General features: G+C 47.2%; 1 protein-coding gene across 1 annotated transcript in view; it reads left to right on the top strand.

Annotated features, from left to right (window-relative positions):
• The first annotated feature begins 224 nt into the window (after window positions 1-224).
• The window catches only part of Ci (transcriptional activator cubitus interruptus), a 77,841-nt gene continuing 52,492 nt past the window's right edge, over window positions 225-25,573 (top strand). The window contains exon 1 of the mRNA XM_077413078.1: window positions 225-1,606. Coding sequence (XP_077269204.1) covers window positions 1,347-1,606 — 260 coding nt within the window. The 5' untranslated portion in view covers window positions 225-1,346. The remainder of the gene's footprint in view (window positions 1,607-25,573) is intronic.

Genomic DNA, 25,573 nt, shown 5'->3' with positions numbered 1-25,573 from the left:
CTCTCGCTCTCTCTTTTTCTCTCATTCTCTTTTTCCCCACCCTTTTCTTACATCGAATTTTCCTCTCCGAGTCTTCGCAGCCTCTCTGTCGCACGCCTACCCGGGGAACACACGCTACAGCCACTGCCACACGCCCGACCTCTCTCCTTCTCGACCATGCTCCCTCTTGATGGCCGTGATGGTGGTGGTAGTAGTGGAGGAGTTTCAGTACCGCCATACCCGCCAAAGCACAAGCACCGTGACAGAGCCCGCATGCACGTTTCAACTCGCGTCTTTCTCAAAGCAGACAACTTCGTCACCCCCGCGCCCGCCGTCGGAGACACGGCCTTATCGTGCACCTAGACGAAGAGGTTAATTATTTGCATTCCGGGCACAGGAACGGTGAAACCTAATGTCAGAGTGTTTCCATTTTGGAATAAATCAAGTGTCGCGCGTGTTATTTGCCGATCGGCCCGCGGTGCTCCGGTATGTTCGTTCGTCGGGGGAGGGGGGGGTAGTGGTTAGGAATGCGATCGCAAGGACGTCTGACGCGCCGTCAGAAGCAGTTTAATCGTGGTGAACGTGCTGCCGATTCGTGCGATCAGTGGAAGTCGTCGCGCGTTAATCGCGACGACGGTGATCGATCGACACCGCCTCACGAATCTGTCTGTTCGACGACGGAATCGTTCGTGCGACGATAATACGCGTTGTGACCTGGCCGGTACGCGTTGCCACTCGTTCAAATCAGTGACCGATCGAAACTGGCCCGCGTGGATTAACGAACCACTGAGTCACCGTATTCGGCGGCCTAGTGAAAGGAGTCTCGCGCGCGCGTCGGTAGCAATAGCCGTTGGATAATTCGAATGTCCGCAAGCAAATCAAGTCACAGACGAAATCAAGATCGATCCTAAGGAGACGTTTCAAGGAGAATCTGCGAGAAACGTTGTGTGTGAGCGTCGTTGAAAACTCCGTAGGATTGGGCTCCTTCGGAAGCGCCGACGGGCCTAGCGACGCAGGACACGTTTTCGCTATTCAAACTCTGAGAACGAGAATGTAGACGTGGAGAAGAGCGCGCCTCACGAGACAGGTCGATCATCTCGATCGAGGACAAACGAGGAGGCAATTGCGGTGACACATTCATCGCACCGGTGTCTTTTTTCAAAGACAAGCGAACGGACTATGTCCGCCATTGTCGCCCGTCGTTTGTATCATCGCCATCATCGGTGCCGCAAGCAGGGTGCCGGGACGACGTGCGATCTGCCTTGATCCTGGAAGGGACGACGGGCGGCGATTTTCTGGCGCGACAGCTGGCTTTGGCAGCAGCGGCATCAGCAGCAGCAGCCGCAGCGACGGCGGCCGCCGGCAAGATGCCGGAGAAGGAGGTCGCTTATCATCAGGAGGCATTCTCGTTGCTGCAGCCGCCGCCACCGCCGCATCACTCGCACTCGGCCTTCCACGCGGCCTTCCATCCGCACCCCCATGCGGCACCCCCGCCGCCGTTTCATCCGCATCACGGGCCACCACCGCCGCCGCATCCGGCGCATCCGGCCGCCGCCGCTTGGGAGCATCACGCGGCGGCGGCCGCGGCCGCCGCGGCCGTAGCTTTCCACCCACCGCCACATCACCCGTGAGTTTTTATTTACATTCACTTTCAACTGTCCATATACGTGACGTGCTGTGACGAATGTCGAGAGCGAGTTGTATCGAGAAACTATTTTATAAGCTCGAGCTTGATACCGAATTCCAGCGTCTTTTAACGTTAGAAACGTTAGAAACGTTAGAAAAAACTTGAAAAGACATCCATGAAGGAGAACCCGTGATATACATTTAAACGTAAATGTTATAACGAAAAATCTCTTCGGTTTAACATATTCATTAAATCATTATAAAGGAATTAGTTTGTGTACTATCTTGTCTCACCGTGAAACTGCTCGTGTTTGCTGTTCGGTGTTTATCATTCGTGATCGCAATTGTTCCTACCTATATTTAAGTAGAATTCAAAGTCATTAGATATGGATCAAGATATGCGATATATCCACCGAGCGCACACGACTTTTCAACTCGACGCACACCACGACCGATTAGAATTAAGATTTAAGGAGTTTGCATGTTATTATACGTCACCCTTTCGTAAGGGGCAAGCCCGTAATATCGGTTCGCGGAATTTCGATCGAACTTTGTTAATAATTAGTTCACTCACAATCTCCCAGCTGTTCCGTGCGAGCGAAAAGACGTTGATTTATGCGTAATCACCTATAATTTGCACATGCTGGAAATACGAAGTACACCGACGCAAATTGACTATGTTATATTTTACGTAACATGATTGCATCTAATGAAAACAGCGCGAGATCAACGATTTTACTTTGCATTTGCATACACGGTGATCGGCGAGTGGTGGTACGAGTCGCGTTATTGCGCGCGTGAAACAAAAAGCGTTAACAAGGAGCGTTAACAAGAAGCTTCTCAACGGGAGAATCGACGTGATCGGAAGACATGCGACGCGCTCCGAGTATCGAATCGAACACACGGGTGAGAGAGGAGCTCGGCGGAGAATCGCGTTACCGGTGGAATAGCCGCTTAACGTCTTAATCGAGTTAATTAAAGCCTCTTCGCACGTTTTCACGTTCCGCGAACACGACACGCGATTGCACGCAACGAGATTACCTCCTCCCGACACCCTCGCCTCGCCGCGGTCGAGGCTAGGCGCTCTCGGACATGGAAACGGAGTGGCGCGCGGCGAGCGACGCAATAATTAGACGCTTCGACGCGGACCGAACAAAGCCGCGGTTTCCGTCCTTTCAGCGCTTCATTTTCACCGTGGAATTGCGGTGCCCCGTCGAAAGGCCTAATAGAGACCGCGCCATTATTCTCGATCTCAGGTGCTACGACGTATCCCTGAGGGATACGGAATACCTTCACGAATACCTTCAGATCGAAAATGAGGCACGAGTAACAAAGTTGCTCGAAATGTACATTTGTTACACAGTGGATGTTTCAATCATTTTAATTTAACGGAACATCGCGGTTAATCAGCGTCACACTTCGCCGACTCGGTGGTCAATTAATAATGCACAATTAAAATGACAATTATGCAAAAAGTCAGTCGCTTAATCTCGATCGTCTCGGACGACATGAATATTTTAACGGGGACGACAAAGTGAGGGAAAAAAAACGGGTGCATTTTAAGAGCGTTGTAAAACTCGGCGTTGATTCTTCCGCAGCATTAAATCAGGCATCAACTGTAGCAGGTGTCCCGTACGGCAATCACCGGAGCTCCAGTATGTCGGTCCAATTAAGCATTTAATTGCAACAGTTGCCACCCTCTCGATCATCCGCAATATCGTATCGATAAAAAGGGACAGGTAGTATAGAGCGCGAGCGGCTAATAAATCCTCGGTCGGTCGACAATTTTATTGGGGACGCGAGATTGCGCGTGATCGCGCGTAGAATATTGATCTGTATAATTGTACCGATTATTATCCGCGCGCAGAGTTACGCTTGTCCGCTTAAGAATTGCCTAAATTTACCAACGTGTAATGAGGCACAATGTAAATATCAATATTTAGACACGCACACGTGCACAGACGGATTCGTAATGTTTGCCAACTCGAGTGTAAAAATATTAGACACATGATTGGTTGCTACATTGTCATAATTACGATAATTATACGTATAATAAAGCGTAAATAACAATTGATTTTTTTGAATATGTGTATGAATTTTCTTAAGATTGAAAAAGCTAAAAAGCATCCAAAGTATATATTCCAATATTTTAAAAGTTTATTAAGCATTGTACGGTATTTTCTAAATCCGTGTGTGTTAGTTGTTTGGTTTTAAACCTCAAGACTAGATATGCTAAGCATTTGAGTTTTCTAAGTGCGTTCCAAAAATTTTGGGGATTATGGAACAAAAGAGGAACTCAATTCAGCGGTGCCAATTTCGCGGTTCTCATGAGGAGACGCACCGATTATCGAGTCTCTCGCCTCGTCCTTTGTTCATCCGCTTTCTTTATTCGTGCCACGATCTTGAAGCTCGCAGTAGGAGGCCGAAGAGCGAATCGCGTCGGCTTCGTCGCGGTCGCTGTAAGCGCGCGCGGCTAAACGAATGGTGATGTCGGCGTGAACCGGTGCAGTGTAGAGACTGAAAATCTAAAAAAACGAAGAGAAAACAGGAGACGAAGGGAGGGGGGGGAAAGAGACGCGCTGGAGAAAATCGCGCCACGCGAATTTAATTCACGAGGGAAATATGCGCGTCGGCATTTACGAGGGTTCGCGGTTTTACAGCGAACACACGACGTTGCAAAACGTCGTAAAACCACCCCGAGTTATGTGACAGATCGGACAAGTAGCGCACGCACATGCGCGCGTGCTGGCAAGCATGTCTGTATATATCCAGATTGCGATGAAAAGTGACAACGCATGACCGAGAGATTCACCTAGGCTCCTCTACATGTAAACATTGTAAATATAGAATAAGTTATAGTTAGAAACAATATTTCGTTCACGGGGCGAAGATTCTTTCTTGCCGCAGTTCTCACGTCTATGATAAATAGGAGACGTAAAGATTATTTGACTACCAAGTGTAAAAAATGAGAAACTGAGTTACCAATATCGTTGGATATATCATTGCCGTCAATGCCGTCGGTACCTTATAATTTATTTAATCGCTATGTTTGTACCGTAATTTTTCACAGATGTTGAAAAGCGTACCTAGAGCTCTCGAACGTAGAACAACGCAATTAAATCTTACGGCTATTACATGGTTCGTTGCTTGGTGCATAAACCGGATGTGCTAAAGCGTCGAGATGAAGACTTCGACGCATTGAGTAATGTTTCGATTAAAGATTGCTTTACTTTATAAGTCCCATTGATCGATAATTTTAATCACCGATTCTTAATGGTTAATGCATGTTTTATTATTATTATTATTTAATCACTCTATTCGTTTGATAAATATTGACATTACTTCTCGTAATGCTCATAAGTTTTAAATACGTGTCTCGTCAATTTTAAACTTACGATATTTTCGATCCTATCTCTATCGCGCGTAGATCATTCGCGAGTCTATCGAAGCTTCAGTGGCGCTTCTCGGAACGGGAAAGGGTGTAGAGGAACGATGGCGGATGTAAAGTGTATGGTGCGCGCCGGGCGCCGTATCCCGTCCCTGCCTTCCTCTCTCGCGTTGTCTTGAACAGATATTTTCGTCTCTTTACGAGGATGCGAGACACGCCGTGTATTTTTGCCTTCGGCGTTTCGCTCCGTCACAGCGAACGACACATCGTCGGTTCCACGGTTCGGCGTCATCGCGCGCCGCCGCTGACGAATCGCGTCCGACACGTTTTCGACACGGCAAACGCTTAATTCAGCTAGTTTAATGCATCGCCGAATGAACGAGATGGTATCTCGGTGTAAGACAGCTCGATTCGCTTTGACGACACCCCGCTGATAACGACACCCCGAAGTCGAATGAAAGACACAGCACGCGAATTCGAACATCGAAGACCCCGTGGAAGAAGGGTACCCGGCCTTATCGTAAGTTTTTATCGTAATCGCGACCGAAGCGTCATCGCTGACCCCACGCACCGATCGTGGGAGGAAGATCTCGTTCCACCGCGAAACGGGACACAAACAATGCAACAGGATCGTCTCGCGTCCCGTTTATGAATCTCTTCATCGCGTGGGCCGTCGCGGAACGGTTGGGAACGGAAGGGAACCGCGCGCGGCGAAGATGCGGGCTGTTGTCCCGCGTCGTGGAAAACAAACGAGATGCACGGGCTACCAGAGACATGCTGGTATTCCACCCTCTCGTGCTGGCATCGCCGACGAGGATCCGTCCGAGGATCGGATCGGGCGCGTGTAAAATATCGCGAGTCCTTTTACTTACGTACGCTTTATCGGCGCAAATTCCTCGCGGCGCGGCGCGGCGCGGCGCGGCGGGACGCGCCTCTTAATTCGTCGGGCGCGTCGCGAATCCTTGAACTTCGTTTTATCGAACCATGTTCGCCGTCGTTGGGATCGCGAATGAGCGGATACGTGTTTCCCGCGCGGGTTTCGCTCTTTAATTCGCTCGTCCGGACCCCGGACCGTTTCGCTCGCGCTTATAAGGCGCGGCCGCGATGCTTTCGGCTTATCGAAAATCGAGGCGCGTGAAGTGTTGTCGCGACACTTCTCGTTCCGCTTGTCGCGCGACGTTACCTTTGCATACTCGTTCGTTCGGATTTCACTTCGTCGCGAGTGGAACGATGCATGCAATTCGAGTGCGCGTCGCGAAGTAAATGTGCTCTTTATTCTTCGCTTATCTAACGAATACCTTGCGCGATTTTACCTTTTGTTCAGATCGCAGGATCGAAAGGGATACTGATAAAAAGAGATATACGCTTTGTTTGCGTACGGTAGTATCGAAACCCGCTCTCCCCTGTCGTTCCACCCTCGAATAATTTTCTCGGTACTCGGTATCACGGCGTAAACTGCGTAAACATGACCGGGCGGATTTACGCGATCCCAAGTACGCCGCCGGCACTGCGCGGCAACGTACAGATGCGCGTAAAAACGGGAGAGCGATTTGTCAGCGCGCGGCTTCGCGATGCAACACACGGTAGGGACTCGTCGAAGGAAGGAAGACATTCCCTTCCAGCTTTGGGGGGCCGTGTGTGTGTGTGCGTGTGTCCCTCGTCCCTCGCCTCCTTTCTTCCGCGCCTCTTTCGCGCGAATAGAGAGAGCCACCGGTGCCGAGACCATCGCGGATACGCGCACTGCACGTGCGATTTATCATTGGCGCGCCGTCCATTGATAAATTCCACGCATTCATAACGCCGCTGCCCACGTTTTGTGCCAGGAGCCTCCGGCCCGCAGGAGACACACGATACCCGGGTACGATACGATACGATACGATACGTCGCGATAGCGTATAACGCATACTCGCATACAACCCCTAGTCGCTGCAACGTAGCACGAATACGCGTGTATGCATGCGAGAGGGTAGAATTTTGCGCGCAAGCGGAGCCACGCATCGCCTTGATCTGATCCTTAGCTCTTGATAAGATTAATCTGGACCGCTAACCAAATGTGCCAAAATACACCTTGTATTCAAAATTTTTTGAAAATTTTCTTGTTAAAAAATATTGTTGTGTCATTTTAGCTTCTTTTCACTTGTTATATTTCTTCTAGAGAAAGATTAGAATTAAAATTAAAATTCTTTTTGTAGTAAGTAATAAATATAAAAATAATGATTCATTAAATGTTGATGTTGAATAATAAAATAATCGTGTTACAAACTGTGGAGATTAAACCATTTTATACAAATTAATTGCATGATTAATGAACGCGGTTAGAGAGAGAATGTTGGAATTATAATAAATATAAAAATAATACAAAAATAACGTGACTCATCAAACCAATGTTTAAATGATCAAATAACTGTGGGAATTAAACTACATATTTTATAAAAATTAATTACACGATTAATAAACGGTTATTTTTTACAGAATTGTATTTATGACAAGGTTTTAGAGACAAGTACACGTCATTGTAAATAAGTTTATAATCCTAATGAAAGAAATAAATAATGCTATTAGCAGTTATAGTAACGGATGACGTTTCTCGCCACCCGTGAGAAATGTACCCCTAGTCGGGATGACTCGTTCCGAGGCTAATCGCTTTAATGACACAATTAAGCGATGGTACTCGTTGATAAGATGGGTTTGTTTTGTCTGCTTCAACCGAGTCGGTGTATCCCCACCGAGATTGCGGCGCGTCAAAAGGTTCTCGCCGCTCGTTTCGTTCAAATAAATATTCATTATCACTGATGTGCTTTTCGTTCCCTCGATGAACAGTACGCGCGTATAAACGGTCGACGAGACAAAAGATTCGCGAAAGTCGAAAGATAACGACGCTACCGATAGTTCATTTTGTCGCTATTGCATGGCGCGCATTATTGATAAAATTTTTAGCGTTTATAAATTGCTTCTGGAATAACGTGATAAATATAACAGTTACCTACGTTATTTTAAATCAGAATGTGAAATATGTTCAGAAATAAATGAGTTACGCAGCAGAGTGTTCATGTAAGATGGTAACCCGATGATGCGCGAGATTTAATATTGATCCGTGTCGCTGTTTCGAGCATCTCTCGCGATGCAGAGGGGAAATATTTTTAGAGTCCGATCTCTGCTCGCACGGCTCCCACGATATTTCGTCGAGTGTTAAGAAAACCATGATTCGCGCTTTCTGAGATAACAACGCGCTCTGATTTCTGTAACACCTTGTATTAAGGTCGTCGAGGTCTTTTTGAATGAAGATGGGAACGAGAAAAATGTATCGCAACGTATAGAAAAGTAAGGGTGGATCGGAGAACGAGCCGACAATGTGCGGCGGGCTGTTCTTTCCGGAGCGGGGGGGGGGAACGGAGGAGGCGAAGGAGGAGGTAGGCAGGCGCGAGGTGTGCCGTTGGGTGCATAAACAACGTTGTAAGTCGACGAAGCACGCGTGGCTCGCATAAAATCTCATAATGCCCTTGTCCAAACAAACGCACGGTGGCGGTGTTATGGCGTTGGAGAATTTACCACTCCGGGATCTCTTCCTCGAGAGCCGGGGCCCCCGGGAGAATGGCCCGGGAGAGGGTTCCCCCGCGTGCGTGCGTAGGAGCAACACATCTCTCGAATATCTGACCGTTTAAATGTATAAACCGCGTGTGTGAACCGCGCCCCTCCGATCGAGAGTCGCGTCCGGTGTCCGACGAGGAAGAAGGCGTCCCTGCTTCTCTCACCCGCCGCGGGGTTAATCCGATTGTCGAGGTTGTTCAATCGCGCGTCCCTTCGGCGAAGATGCGGGGATTACAAGCGACAGATTAACGGGGATGTTTCCTCCTGTGGAACACCATTTGGGGATTACCCGAACTCTCGGGCGCGTACCATTATGCTGGTTTAGTGAAGTAAGATAATTTGCACGGGAATAAATTGTCCTTGTTCTTTTTTGACCACTTCATTCTCAACAATATGTTTATCTATTTGACACATCTATGTGTTCGATTTACGTAATGCGGGATTTATTATTCGTGCACAGTCATATTATTACATGTAAATCCGTGTAAATCATTGAAACGATGGAATAATATATCCTTATTATTTTTAGGCATGATTTTTGAGTTTTTAATTTTGGAAACTTCATGTATGCTTTAAGTTTGACGAGATGATTATCGTATAAACGATACGTTCTGTAACGATCATTAGATACCGAGGAAAAAAAAGATTGTATACACAGGTCGGTTTTGGCAATCCTGAGAGCGAGATGAAGGAACGCGCCGCGATCACCGGAGCGTGAAACGAAAAGCGCGGAGAGAAACACGGGAGATGGCGAGAGGGAAGGCGAGAATCTTCTTAGAAACGGCATAAAGATAACCGCTCTATCCGCGAGGCGCACCGACCGTCTCGTAATCCCTGTATAGGCCGACCATATAGATCCGTCCGCACGCCGCGCCGGTCGGCCCGTTGACTTTCTGTCCACTGTCAAGTTAACGACGCGTAATGACAGCTGACAGAGGCGGCGGACACGGTTTTCCAGTTAAGCTTTTTTTTTCGTCGCACCGGGCACCACGGTATCCGTGCCGCGGAAACTATAAAGCCGAACCCCTCGGACGACTTTAGTGCCAATCGCCGACGGGCGCGTCGTTCTTCGATTTTATCATCGATTCCGCCGGGCCGCGCGGGAATCGTTAAGATCGGCTCTCTGCGAGTCGGGGGATCGCGCCACGCTCTCTTTCTTTGCCAACGCGCGCGCGGCGCCTACGTCAAAAACCATAAACCCGGCTAAAGTCGAGTAGCCGAGCAATTCCGTGGCGAAAATCGGCGTCCCCTGGAACGGCGATATTCTCAGACAATAAAGTCTCGAGTTATCGCCCGACTGTCGGGCCGCGTTTATATTCGCCGGATGGAAAAATGTGCGGGCGACCGTCCTGCCTCACGTTTTATTATTCGCGCTTCGGCTTTTCTCCGGATAACATTGCAAACAATCATTAATATTTTACGATGAGCGCACGTATACAAGTGTTCTTGCCCAAAGAGAGATTTTAACAGTATTACGTATTGAGAAATTACCGATTACGTTGTCAAGTTGTACGTGGATGTGGATGCGCAATAAAAATTGAAAATGTTGATATGTGTTCTAGAACGATTATTATTTGAAGAGATTCGTCATCTCTTCCGATGTGAAACGAAGTTTCCAAAAAATCGAACTCCAATTTTCCCGGCGCGCGTAAAATTCAAGAGATCCTAGCCGTTGCGTGAGTTTTTCCGCCCGAGTTCCATTCCGTGTTTTGCTGCTTGCCAGCCGCGCTAATTGAGCCATTAACTTCGCCCTTTAATCTTTCGGTTCTTCCCCCGACGTTCGACTTCCTCCGTTCTCGGAAGGAGAGGATGAGGAAGCTTCGAAAGATCCAAATCGAATCTTCGTGTAGGGGAACGAGGAGCAGAGGCAAAATACTCGCGGCGTTGCTTGCCTCGTCGAAGTAAAAGCAAACCACTAATTTATAAACGATACATTACTATGAACAAAAGTGATACAGTATACAAAATTGAGCATTAAAAATTGTTTAAAAGAATTATAACAATACAGTATCTTTAGATTTTATTTTGTATTACTAAAATAACATAGGCGAAAAATTTCATAAGTCGCAGACGATTAATTGCTTTTTTTTCTGATATATCGACGGTTAAATAAATTTTTTAATGTTTATTTTCCGCAACACAGATATTGTGCGTGCCCAAATTCGCACATACTTCAACTGACATCCCGCGGATCGGTGTTTATTATCTCACGCTTTGACGGTGATTCTGAACGAGAGCTAGTAAGCAAAACATTTTTATATATACAGAGAAAACACGAGTACCGGGTGTACCGGGCTATATCTTTCTCTTTATTAGATCCCACGACACGCGGGTGTGCCCCGGGTCTCGGAGATCGAGATCGGAGGCGATTCATGATTTTCTAAGCGGGCGACGGGGGGGACGAGGGCGGGGGGGGAGCGAGAGGGAGAGCCGCGATGTGCCGCGAGGGGCACGCCTCGGAGAAATGCGTGTGTGTCCTAAACCAACATCTTTATGGACTCGATGTTTCTTCCCAGGTCCGACTTATTACGTTGATTTATCGCTTTTGTGTGCGCTGCCGAGCCCATCTGCCCCCGTCGCGCGTTCCGTAACCCCACCGCGCCTCGCCCGCGCGCCCAAGATCTCTATAGAATATAGATCTTCGAATCCATAGAGGTCGGAAATCTCTCTCTTTCGAGAGGCACTCGCGGATCGAAAGGGATCGAGATATCAAAGCCCCGGAAATTCCATCGGGATATCGTTAACGCCGCCCGAAGGTATATAAATTCGACCGAGTCTCAGCTAATTCGATTACATTTTCAAGCTGTTAATAAAATCGATCGCTAAATCGTTTCAAATAATCCTTCCGATAAGTAATTTGAAATTAACTCCGCCTATTCCTTACGCGCGAGCGAAATCAATCGTTTGCCTCGGTAGCGCGGCGCCGATTATCGTTAATGATCATCTCATCAGCGTCCGCGGAGTGTATTTCACGCCGATGCAAACGGCGATCGATCGGCCGTCGATGTAAACAAAGTGGCCGGCGATCTTGAAACTTCTGCCCTAACGGACGGGGGCGCGGAGTCGGTACCCGGGGGGGGGGGAGTCATCGACGAAGGGTATCTCGAAGGAATTCAACTCTCGCGTTGTGAACCGCGCCTAAAAGATATCGTGATGCGTGGTCGTGCGAATGGGCGTGCATCCGATTATCTTTGTAACTCAATCTCTCCTCTCGGAGTCGGGCCTCTCTCCTAGCTCCGGCAATCGCGATCCACTCGATTCGGCGCGTCAAAGAGAATCACGGGGTGGTGCCGTGGCGCGATAGCGCGACGATAAATTACTTAGAAAAAAAAAACGTTGGTTTATATTTTCAAATATAACTGCGTTTCAAAACGCCGACGCACTTGCGTCCGGTAATGCGTATCTCGCGTTCGGGGATAATAATCTTCGGGATATCCTTTCTTCGCGACCGCGACGTGCGACGAAGAAGCGCGCATGCAGGAAGTAATTGAGAAATTTATCACTCACCCAATTATCGTGGATGAACAGCGAGATCGTCTCTCTCCATCGGGATCCCCCGTCGCGACGATTCCCCGATGTTCCTTGGTCTTGTTGCAGCTACATATATCCTCGACGCACTAGCGAATAACGCGGAACGGGCGAAAGTCTCACGATACTCCGCGTTAACTTGTCGACGAAATCGATTAGACACCTCAGAACGATCGTACATTTACTCCGGTTTAACGCGACGCACTCCCGACCGGCACGAAAGTTGGAGCGAAGCGACGCGGCGCGGCGGCGACGCACCGCTATGGCGGATATACGCGCGGATACCACCGTTACGCAAATATCGTATATAGCTAAGTGCGATCACCTTCCTCAATTAATCCGTCACGGTGCTCCACTCGATGCTCCTCGACGATCCTCGACACCCCGGACGCCGGATGGCGATCCACGATTCTCGTTCAACGAACAGATGCTGCAAAATATACAACGACGGGCGCGATAGAAAAGAATACACCGGACAGTACGCGGAGGTCGCGGAGCAACTAGGCGGTGACGTCGAACGGGGGGGGGGGAGGTAGGCTGACTAGGCGCGCTGCGCACGGCGCGCGGGGTGTACCTCTAGTCAGCTTACCCCCCCCCCCCCCCTTTCCTCCAACCACACCACTCGTGTTGCCGAAAAGAAAAGCTGCGCGGAAAGAAGAACACATTCTTGATTCGAAAATATCTTCAGTTTGAACGTGGAAATCTTGAAATAAGATATTTTATTGCGTTAAACGAAGAAAACTTGCTTGAATGCAGGAAGTCATTTTATATAGTTCAATCAAGAAAAGAAATTCAAATTCTTACGAGAAGGTTGATAGATTGTTTTACGTATATATGAGCAGTATGTAAATTGCTTTCCTTCTAATACATCGACAGTTAAATAAATGTGTTAACGTTTATTTCCCGCAACACTGATTGCGTGCCCAAATTCGCGCATTTATACTTCAACTGATATCCCGTGGGTCGGTTTGACATTTCTATTTATTTATTATTATTTAACATATTTATATATATATATATATTTTTTTTTTCTGTGTATAGCCGACGTTCGTCTTCGACGTTCGTCTTGTCGGAGAAACGAGAAACGCGATAACTATTTTCACAAATTACGTCTCTATCATCCTATTTCCATCTAAAATCGCCGATACCGCACCTTTTCTTTTTTATCAACGCCATATCTTTTATCTGGAGAAACGAATATTCGCAAGAATTATCAATGTAGCGACAATCGCGCGATTATCGTCATTTTCCAACAGAAACGGCTCTTGTTTTTTTTTTTTTTTAATTATTTTGTGAAAACTATCGCGTTGGGTTTTATCAGGCAATTGTCGCTGTGATTGATCTTAAAATGAGCATGCGAGAATTTACGTTTAAACGAATAGTACAAATCGTAATTTGTTTCGATAGTCTTACGTATACAATTGTCGTACATATAATAGCGGAGATTATTTACAGCGTCGTTACTCGCGTTAAAAGCGCGTGCAATCGTGATAGCTTTTCCGATACGCGTCCTTCCCATACGCGAGCGAGTAATCTAGCGCACGTCGGGAATTATGTAAAGCGGCGGATGAGTAAACGCGAAACCGGCGCTGAAAGGCGCGGATCGCGTTTAATCCGCGCCGCTCGTAAATCAGGGAGAGCGCACGCCGCGCCGGTTACGCCACGCGTGCGATCTCGCGCCACGTGTGGAAATTATTACGTATCTGCGTGCGCGCGGAGTTCACACCTTGCGTCCCGCACCTATGCGTGCGCGATCGCGCTCGAGTTGGAACGGTTGCTCACTGGTGCGCGCTACCCACGCTTCCCCATGCGCTTCCAGAGTCGATAACGATTCTACGGAGGTCTTGACGATGGAAACCCGTGGCAAATTGTTACTCGCGCGTATGTACGTTCCACGAATCTCCGCCGTGGAGATTTTCACGCGTCGTGCTCCGACACGAAACATGCGCAGCCTGATGAGCACAAGAGCGATACTTCTCTCGGGCTTGACCTAAAAACGCGGCCCGCCCACGCCGGTCAACACACAGGCGCTTCTTTCTATACAAAAACCGAATCTTACGTGCCGGTCGAAAAACTCATGTGTCCTCGTCCAGCGCGGACGCGTGGGACTCACATTGAGCGCCACCGGTGGATGCACTAATTAACACATCGGCGATAAATGCCGTCACAATTTTTGCGAGAGAGCCGATTGAGAGCTTGAGTGTTATTGGCTCATAAATTACGTCATGTCTCGTAACATGTCGTGGATTTTACGCGCGCATAACTGTGATCATAGAAATTGTTACTGATATGTGGTTGTATATGTGTAGTATGATGAAATAATTAATAATGATATATTTCGAAAAACGTTTAAAATATAAAAATGTTAAGATATTTACTTAATGAGATTCCAGAGGCGCGTGAACATTTCGCATCGCGAATAATAAGTATATATGGCTATATACATACATATAATCGCGGAATTGTTTTAAAACCGTAGGTTTATAAATAAAATTAACGCTTCGGTAATCGTCGATTATTTTTTAGCAAAGAAAAAAAGAAATCGCAGAAGTCATTTTTGAAAAGAAAGTTACATGTTTTATTCATATATTGATATTAAAAAATATAAAAATGATAATTTCAGAAGAAATTTATATTCTCAGAAAGTCAACTCCCGATATATTGGCGACCCTTGCGGGCATCTTCTATATTCGCACCTGAGTTTCCGTTCTTCGAAGAAACACGGGTGCCACGTGGGCAGAGGCCCCTCTTAATCGAAAGAGTAAACGCTTCTCTCGCGTGCAAACGAAAGATAATATCCCGCAACGTTTACCGAACGTTCGAGTGGACGTCCAAATGATCGAGAATGCTTCCTTGTGTATCAGTCTCAACTTTCACGACGGACCTACGCCGATGCGGGCCAAACGATCTCTCCTCCTTTCGCGGAGAAGCAGTTTCCACGGGCGAAAGCAGAGAATATGCCCCTTTCGGAATTCTTGCTTGGGAAATTTCGCAGCCCCGACGTGTTTAATGTCCGCGCCATTGCTGGGAACGTGCCGCGTGTGCCGAATTCATCTCGCAATGTTTGCGATAGGTTCGAGAGCCGGGAGCGAACGAGGTTCCTTCGTCCACCCGAAGCCGCCCCTTGATTTTCTCGCGCGCTCGTAAAATCGATTGGCCGATTGGCTCGCCGGGCATTTCGCTCGATCGGCTCACCGCGAAACGTGATCGCATTACCCGGCCAATCCACGGCAGGTATCAAGCATTCGTTCGCTCGTACGATTCGGCCTGCTTGCCTTCGATTCGTCGACAACAAATCATTGTCGGGGGCACGCGCGATGGTTCTCCAAATGGCTCCTTCACCCTATCAGTCTTTCCTGTTGCAGGATAAAGACCGCTATAAATCATCGAGCGATTTATCAAGTTATCGAATATATAGTGTAAACTTTAAGAAACTGTTTTACTTCTTTATTGATCTCGCGAGTTAGCTTAATCTGTAGACAAAAATTGAGCTAGCTATATACGTTCCTTTAATTGTTACATCGCGCACAGCTTGTGGAGTGTTCTAAAAACACATACCATGGGTCTGGAAGATACCATGTAACTTTGATAGACTGTAACTCTGAGTTCAGATTAATATTTTTGGACTTGCATTTTTGTTATTTTAAAGCTGTGAAATTTATGAATATGCCTGAATAGGTATTAATACCGAAAAGTTTTATTTTGTCAAGTTATCAAGTTAAAACTAAATACCAAAAACAGAAAATTCCGAAGAAGCAAAGTTTCGTCTGGGTCTGGGAGCCATGCTGCGTGCCCTAGGGTTAAGAAACTACAATTATAACTTTTTATTAATTATTTTACATTTATATATGCTTTTCTTTTGAATTAAACACTGACGAGACACGCGGACTCTATTATCGGTCGCGTACAACAACGCTCGTAAATGAGTACGAGTAGAAACGAGTTTTGTCGCGAATCTTCGAGACGCGTCACTCCGCGAACGCGATAGCGGACGATAACGAACGATAATGCCGCTTCGAGGCGCGCATTTGTACGAATGCAGAACCGAGCTTGCTCGGCCACGGAATAAGAGGGACGTCCGATGTATCCCGGGTAACGACTAATGCGTCTCGCAGCGGGAACTCTCGATCGGTATGTCTTCATCTTTCTTCGCGGCAGGTGCGAGATTTGCGACGGAGAAACATCAGTCGGAGCACACGACGAAATAAAAGCGAAATCAAGGACGACTGAGAGAAGGGAGAAATTTGCGTGGTGATTCCAATTAAAGAATAAAATGTCCCAAAATATATGGCAATTTTCTCAAACGTTGCGCATAGAGCAAAAAGACGACAATTTCAATGCTACATCGAAAATTTGTTCATATCGGAAAATCTTAAGTCGCTAGATTTAAATCATTCAATTTGCCACTAGACTTTCTCGAGCCTAGACCGTTCATCGGTCGGTCGTGAAAGGAAATTGAGGATTCCGTGCGCGAATATTACAAGAGAACGTTGGGAAGAAGCGAAGATATGGAGTAGGCAAGCGGAGCGGCATCAAAGATGAAGTTCGCAGAGGAGTAGCACGACCGAGTCGTTGGTACCATGCATCATCGACCTGGACAGCTCGCTGCCCTCTCCTCGGCCTCTTCTCCACCGTGTTCCACTCCGTTTCGTTCCTCCTCGTGCCTTCTTCGGTTGGCCTCTTACCTTCAAGATCGTCCTACCGCGAATATCTACCTATCTGCTCGGCTTAACCTCTCCCAGCCCTTGGCGGGCTCGCAAAAAAAAAAGAAAAAAAATAAAGATCGCAGAGCGGCTGTTCCATGAGATCACCCGGGATCTATCGATCGATCGCACGTACGTCAAGTTGATAGGTAGATATTTGTTCTAAATAATAGCTGCAAATATATTCTTAACTCTTTACGATGACGTAGCTATATAAAAAATGCTTGCCGTTTCGCCAAAATTCGTCAATTGCTATTATAAACGTAAATAATAGTTGATATCGTAGATACGTTATTGAGGACTAAAAGACGCTTTTTTTTTAAATTTATCACATATTTGCAAATATGACAAAGACAACATGTAGTATGGATGGATGCATGTGTTTGCATATATATTAGGTGCATTTCCCGCAGAAAGCGAACGATCGGCGATTACGAGTTCCGCGATAAATTGGAATATCTGCGGCTCGCGGATAACCGAACGAATCCTTCTGACATCGATGACGCTCGCTGGTACCGATTACCAGAGAATTTAACGTGCCGACATCTAACAAAACGAACCCGCGTTCCGCCTCTACCGTCCTTATCTACCCGAGGCCCGTATGTGGCTTCGTCCCGCTCTTGCCACGGGAATGCCGACGATAAACGGCGATCGTTTCACTCGGCCTGGGCTGAGTAAACCTAGGCACAACCCTCTCCTCTCGGATAAGATCGCGGCACGGTCCCGAGTAGACGGCGGAGTTAAAGGATAATTTAGTAATTACGGCCAGATGCTTGCCCCCCGGGCAACCTCTCCACCACTCCTACGTCCGTAATCGCACTCTCGGGACGCGTGGTACGTATTCATTCCGTGCTCGTCTCAAAAATTGACGCGACGTGTATCTCGATCGACTGCGTCGAGGATTTCGCGACAGTGCGAGCAGATGAATTTTGTTCATCTCAATCTTTCTCTCTCTTTCTCTCGCCATTCAGACATATTTTTTTTAAGCTTCAATCGTCAATACAAAATATTCAACGACTCGCTCGCGCGAGTTCCCGGGTTTTTTTTTCTTTGACTGCTCCGCTATTTTTACGGAACAGTTGTCCATACAATTTATACGTGCGGGCGTTTACGTGTTCGTGCCTCGTATGTTCGTATATACGCGACCAAAGGCGGTTTTACGCGCCACGAAGATCGTGCGAGTTTACTGCACGAGTGCCTCTTTGTCCGGTGCGCGCACGCGGACGCGCGCTCCTTCGCTCGTGTGCACGTGAATTTACGTCCTGCGTCCTGCTCGCACGAAAACGTTCCATCCTCATCCTCGTCCGATTCACGGGCGACCGTAGATGATGCATCGTCTCGTACGTCTCGATCGGGAATCCTCTCTCTCCCTCGCGCTTCCATCCCTTCGTCGACTCGTCCCTCTTTTCCTCCTGCTCCTCCTTTTCCTCTTCCTTTACCTCCTCCTCGTCGTACTCTTTCCCTAGCGCTCCTTCTCTTCCTCTCGTCTCTTTCGCTCTTTCACTCTAGCGGCCTTAACAAACGCTGGATACAACTCAATCGTCGGTCACGATTCTCAAGGGGCTCTCACACCGAGAACGTATCTCGCTTCTAGCACGACAAATTGAATAAAATTGGGTTTCTTCTACAGTTTTATTGGCAAAATTTTCTTTCTTATCGTTGATTATCAATCTGTTAAAACATATATAAGATGCACGTTCTTGAAACCGATGATAACTAAATATTGAATCTTAAACGGGGATAAAAATTCTGGGATTACACATTCGTAAATCCGGAATGGCGATAGAAGTCGTCGACCGGTGAAGATCTGAACGATGACGAAGGCGAAGAAAAGGGAACACGGGATGAGCCGAGAAGAGATGCGGTCTGGCTGGCATTAGCATTAGCGCGAGTTTCCAGGGATATTAATCAGGATTAAGCGGTGCAGTCGCCGCGGCACCTGACGACCGAAAACGTTCTGCTATTTTTTTGGACGCGCCTGCTATTTAATTTTCACCGCCCACTTTCTTCGCGGACTACCGACCGTTCATTAGTCACTCAACTTATACTCGGTATATCTCGTTTTCAGCCGCTTTTGTCGTTCGGACGTCCGACTGACGAAAGGGTTAGGAAATCGCTGCACGTCGTTTCAATGGAACTCGGTTGAAGGAAGAGAACGCGAGGATCGTTGCACCTCGCTCGCCTTTTAAGCCACCGCAGATGCGAAAGTAAACGTCAGGAATTCCCAGCGAAAACTTCTCAACTAAATTTTTCGGCTAAATTAAAGAGCTCCAGCAATGTGACTTTATGATTAATTTATAATTGAACGCTCACACGCTTCGATCATCACTATACAATACAATCACCGATCTCTGCAAAATATATGCTTCTTTTATCGCACGGGGTTATCGGTCGCTCTCGGTTGACATTAGCCATTAAAATGATTGGCCCGCCAATAATCGAGTCGACACGACAACCGAATCCCGCGTTCCGCTTCGCGATGAGTCGAAAGTTGTCTCGAAGATAAGGCTGCACGTTAAGCTTAAGCCTTATATCTGTACTTACGTTTCAGTTTTATAAAAACTTCGATACAAAGTAAATTTAAAAAAAAGACCACAAAAATGTTAGGATGCATGACACAGGCAGATGGATGTCTTTATTAATGTTCCTAACCGATTCTTATTCTATTTTATATCTACTCTGCAATATTGAATGAATAAGCTATGGAATTCTCGATGATACGACAAGAAGTGTCTTAATTTAGAAACTTTCCTAGAAATGCAAGAAATCGGATGCACGTATCGAAGAAGCGGAGAGTCCTCGTCGTTTTAGGTGAAGCACGCGACGGTCGCGGACGTGCAGAGTTACCGTGAAGCCGGTCTAGCCGGAGTGAATTCAATGAGGGCACTGTTAGCGCGCGAGTTCATTGATATCGCTCAATTAATAAATTTAAATAACCCGACGTAATTCCGCGGCGTCTCGCCGATCGCAGAATCGAGCTTTTAGACGCGGTGCAGGGTGCAGCGCCCGCCGATGCAACGTATGCGCGTGTGCGTGCGCGCGTCGTCTTTCTTCCCCTCATATATTTATTATTCCAATTGGAAGTCTCGGAACGCGGCGGACACTTATACTTTCGCATGCAAGATATCGCGCGAGAATGACCGTACAGCCGCACGTCAAACCGACGACCATAACTCCGTATCGCTCGCGAAAAGAGCGGAAACGTTTACGTCGTCGATCGGCAGAATCGTACGATACCCGTACATTTTATCTAATTGGAGATCTCGTTTCTCGCAGTTGCTCATCATGCCCGTTACGTTTTTCAAGCATAACCACGCGAGGAAGCGATTTTTAAGGTAAAAAAAAATCTACGTTTTGAAGTGATATCTCCAAGATTTGCAATAGAATCACATATCCGTTGCGCATATTACAGTGCTCGTTAGCGCAACAGGGCCGTACATGAAGGGTAGGCGCAAACAGGTCCATTAGGCTCAATAGCGGGACATTCTTTTCGCGCGCGCGTCCGCAGCTGATGTAAATCGCTCTTAATGGGCCGCGTTAATTGAAGCTGCAGTCCGCGTCGCGGCTCGGTGGTATCAAGCCGTCTGACTTATCGCGGGAGAAATTCCATCCACTGGATCCTTCCTTCGAGAAAGATGCTAGAGGAACGCGTTGTTCGCCTTATTTCCTTCATTGTTTTCCCTTTTGTGCAATATTTCTATCAATTGTTCAAGTATATAACGATGAGATTACAGTATTGTGACGTATTGCTTTGATCAGAGTAAAAATATCGATTTGAAAAACGCGACAAAACATCAAATAACTATAGCGTGTTGACAGCCCGCCGTACTCTTTCACAAATTCTTTATCCACCTACTCTCCCTTGCATATATAAAGCATTATAGCCGTCATCACTTAAGTCAGGGACCTCGATGAGAGCGCGCCGTCGTGCGCTACGGGGTGTCCCGAAAACTCGCGTCCATCATCTTTTCATACCCGTCATTTGCTCCTTACGCGCGCCCTGGCCGATGTCCATCCCTTGGCGGCGGAGATTAATGAGAGGCGACTCGGCCTTTAATTTTGCTTTCATTAATTCGGTAGGCCGGTGATTATATATCGAAGGGGTTACCTCGTAAAAGGGATAGCCTATAATGAAATGTGCGTCGATGGTTTTTTATCAAAGGCACACGGCTACCGCTGGTAATTAATATTTGTGTACATCGTGCACTGTGTTATTTACGCGCGCATGAAGCGGACCTACGGCTTCCGATATGTCGACAATCTGGCGCACATTGGCGAAAAGAATCCAACGGCGATCTTTCGGCATTGGCGTTATCTCTGGTACCGCAATTTTCCCGCAAGATTCACTCAAACGTCAGAATAGGTATATACGCCTCGAGAGAGTTTTACGTTACGCACTGTGAGAAATTCGTCGCGGACGAGTCGGACACTGACTTCACGAGTTCATGGCACTCGGATAACCCTGTGACGCTGTTGCGGAGGAACGGCAAAAACGTTGAGAGCAGATGCGAGAAGAAACGCGGCGTATAGTCAGGGGCGAGATTTAAATCGCGCGAGCTGACTCGGCTCGGGCCATTAATCGCCGTCACCGCGCTAATTTTCGGCCGACCGCGCAAATACGCTCCCTCAGGTGACTTCTTGCAAGCGACACATTTCATCTTCGAAGAAAAATGACGTTTCTTCTTATTTTGTTCGTTAATCCTTCAGTATGCGGCTTTTCTTTTCCAAGAGTAGCCGAGGATAACGAGAGCATGACTATGATAAACGTGATCGCGAAACCCTTGCATTCGCGCATTGTCGCTCATCACTTTCACCAAACTTTAGTTCTTTTGTTCCTATATTTCTATCTTGCCTGCAGAGTTTCTCGTCGGGAAATTAAATCGTGATTAAGTGATCACCCTTCTCTTAGATCGGAGCTATCTAGATCGATCGTGTCGAAAGTTCAAAGGAAGTTGTACGCGTCGATGCGTCGCGGCTTAAGTGTCCCGCGCTGTGCTCCGGACGTGTTCCAATTATACGCGAGAAACGACCCGAAACAGGTTCCGCGGCGGAACGTACACATAATTTCCCGCCCCGATGCCAGTAAAGGAGCAGGCTACGATTTTATAAGAGCCGCGCCTTCTTAGCGCCTTTTTCTATCTTTCGCGCACGTTTCTCTCTTCGGGAACGACCGAGTCTTTTCCTTTTCCCACTGGAATCTGGAAGCCATGCCACGCTTCTCTCTCTCTCTCTCTCTCTCTCTCCTTTTTCTCTTTCTTTTCTCCTTTCTTTATTCTATCTTACGGTTGTATTTTGTTATTCCTCCCTTTTTCTTCGGACCACTCTCCTCTTCTCTCTTTTATCGCCATTCTCCACGGCACCGCAGTTCCCGAGCGAAGTCGCACGGGCGCATAACAAGGAATCCTACGACTTTATGGCCAGTGGACGGCAGCACCGAGCTTTTATTGGTCCGCGCTTCAGCCGACTAATGGCTCTGTGGATCCAGATCCGCCGAGTGTTCACGCACAACTTCTTCGCCACACAACTTCTTCATTTTACCACGTCGTTCCCGTAGCGCGCGCCCGCGTGTACGCACTTACCTACCACGATGTCACGGTTTCAGTGTCATTAGTGGTCGCGGGATGGAGATCGAGCTTGTCCGATACCACTAACATTTTTCGCAGGCGGAACAATTACACGTGTTATTTACCGCGATGATCCCATGCCACTTGCGTACTTAATAATTGTATAATGGCGAATACGTGCTCATGCAGTTGACGCGAGAATTAATTCGTGGTACTCCTCGCGAGTTAAGGGACAGTTCCCTTGGCGCGTCACCCAGTTACGCATGAACAAGAATTAATCTTTATTGTGATAACAGTGTGGCGAATAAGAAATAAGAACGCGTAGAGAGCGCGAGGAGAAGGGAGGCACGAAGGGAGCCAGTAATAATTGACCATTTAACGATCGCGCCGATTTCTTCCTCGTCTGGATCCCCGCGCCCGCGCCGGCCAGCGCGGAGGTCCTCCAGAGTGGTGTGGAGGGCAAAATCGGCTCTCCTCGGACGATATACGCATCCTGTGCGCGAGAATGTCGAGCGAGCAGCGCGAACGGCGAGTAGGTACGAGCGAACGAGGGAGTCGTGAGTACAACATCATCAGAGGCAGGCCTCTTGGTCGGCGGGTTCCTCCGTCCGTTCCTTTCGTATAATAAAGACACGTTCTGCCCCGCACTACTCCGATGCTCACCCTCTCCTCTCGTTCTCTCTCTCTCTCTCTCTCTCTCTCTCTCTCTCTCTCTCTTTCTCTCTCTCTCTCTCTATCTATCTCCCCTCCCCTCTTTCATTTTCTCTTCGTCTCGCTTTACCTACCATCCTCATTCCTACTCCTGTTCGCGTTGTTGCATCTCGCTCTCTTCTGTCTTCTTTCCTCCCTCTCTCCTCTCTTAATAAATGTCTCTTTCTACTTTCCGCTGTCTTCTTCTTCTCTCCGTCTCTATTTCGCTCTTTTTGCGTGCGTTTCTCTTTCTCTTTCTTTCTTCTCTTTCGCGCGCATCTTTATCTCGTTCCTTCCACCCGTTTTGCTCCGCTAGTGGTCCTTTCGTGCATCTTTTTCCTTTTCAGCCAGTTTCTTTCGTTTTCTCGCGCGTTCTCTTCTCTCTCTTTCGTTCTTGTTGCCTCTTCCTCCCCCTGTTGTTCTCTTCTTCCATCTCTTTCTTTTCACTCCGGGCTCTTTTCCCCTCTCACCCGCGCCCGGTCGCCCGCAGCGTGGGCATCCGAGGTATTTTTGAACCGGTCCACGACGGGAGGCTGCTACAGGGCCGCACTTTTCTCCAGCCACGTTCCGAAATCTTTGGGACGAACGGATTAAATTAGAGGAATCGAGAAAATTAAATCCGTCCGAAGTTTAAATTGTTGTACGATGGCTATATTGAGTATATTAGCACAGTGGGATATTGTAGTGGATAATTTTTATTACCCCTTTGTGAGAATATACTAAATACATATACTAACAAAAACGTATAGATACACAGGAATATGTCTGAAATAAACTCGCGATAACGCATACGAAGCTGTAGCGATCGACAAAGCGGCTAGCATAGTGGCATAACGCCCCGATGTAACGATCGAGTTGCGGATGAATTATTGAACGCAGATGTTGATCAAAAGAGACCGCTCGCACGCGGCAGTATTCAGGTGTGTAAAGTATCTTGCGTGCTGAGATGAGAGAATATTTAGCAGAGCTATCAATCCTCAAAATATCACCATCCCTTATTTATCTAATGTCTTCGGGGAATCGCGGACGGAAATTGTCTTTCTTTTCCATGGCTCGAAGGAATTTAGAGTTTGAAGTGCAGTATGTAAGATTTTGAATCCTTGAAACAGTATTAAGATTGAGTCGAGATGCACGGATAAAAAAAGAGAAAGAGAGAGGGAGGAGAGAGAGAGAGAGAGAAGCAGCGCCTGTCTCAATTTGCCAAGCCGAGATACACTGGCAACGACAATAAAGGCGCCAAGTAAAAAAAAAAGTTCATTATTTCGTCGACGACCCTTGCTTTTTTCTCGCGACGCTCGCCTTTATCTTTTTGGTGTCGAAAGCTAATTGGGCATTCCTGGCGCCGCGTCGTTACCGCGACGCTTGTAATTTCTGCTAAACTGGTTTGTCCGAAACGAAAAACTGACGTTGCGTAAATTGGATGTTATCTTTCTGGGGGTAGTCGTATTAAATAATCTCTTAATACTTGACTACGTAAATCGATAATATTGAGGGAGAAACGAGTTTACGTAACAAATCGTACGATTCACGCGCTTTCGTGCAATATTTCAGTCTTAAAATACCATTCAACTATTTTTACATCGAAAACGAGAGCGATCGGGGAAACAGCGTTGTTATATAAAGCTGCGTGGATTCTAAATGATCATTCTCCGTAGAAGGGGAGCATTTCAAGGGAGCACGGAGCAACAGGTGGCTACGTGCGAGAACGATTTGTCCCGAGGGTATCACCGACCCTCTGGTGCAGCAGCATCGAATGCGAATTTTTCCCCCTGTTTAGTTCATTCTTTTTATATCTGTGCAGGTGCCACGTGTTTACCATTTCCTTCACTCCGTGCACCATACCGATACCATTAAACCAGCTAATATTCTCTAAGAAAGATGTGTAAAAATGTCATATTGATATAACAAAAACTAGAAAGAAGAAATATATACAGGATACTTTTTTGCAGGACGTTGAGTAACTCTCGTTATAATATTGCTTCATACGATTCGAACGAAAATTCGTAATATAACTGTTTCACACGAGATGAATTGATTTTAACGAATACAATCTCGAGTCTATCATCCGTCTCTGTCCCGAGTAACATAATTACCGATCGATGGGACTTATTACGTTAAAATTACAGCGCGGGCAATCGCGGGTAAGCTCATTCAATAACGCGCTGTTACGATAAGACTCTGACTTATGAGTCCTGATAAATCGATCGGCGTCTATTTTCCATCATCGTCCGTTAATTGATCTCTGTCGAGGGGGCAACGTTTTCCGCCATGCGTTCTCGAGGGAACAACAACGGCGCCACGATAGCAAACCGGGGTCCGATGTGTTCGGTTTCGATTCGACCTCCCGCTCGCGCAAGAATTACGTTAGAGCTCGACAGGTGGTATTGATGAGTCTTAAAGTGCGGAGTATCTCGTTTCAAGCCGTATACCATTTGCTCGAGGATCGAGGGGAGAGCCGCAACCGCAAGCGGCAAGAAGTAACTCGCCGTGTGTAAATAAAAGTATAC

The sequence above is a fragment of the Temnothorax americanus genome, unplaced genomic scaffold, assembly GCF_048541705.1.
Source record: "Temnothorax americanus isolate GAGA-0224 unplaced genomic scaffold, ASM4854170v1 Scaffold32, whole genome shotgun sequence".
NCBI lineage: Eukaryota > Metazoa > Arthropoda > Insecta > Hymenoptera > Formicidae > Temnothorax > Temnothorax americanus.
This window is presented reverse-complemented; position numbering and strand designations above follow the sequence as displayed.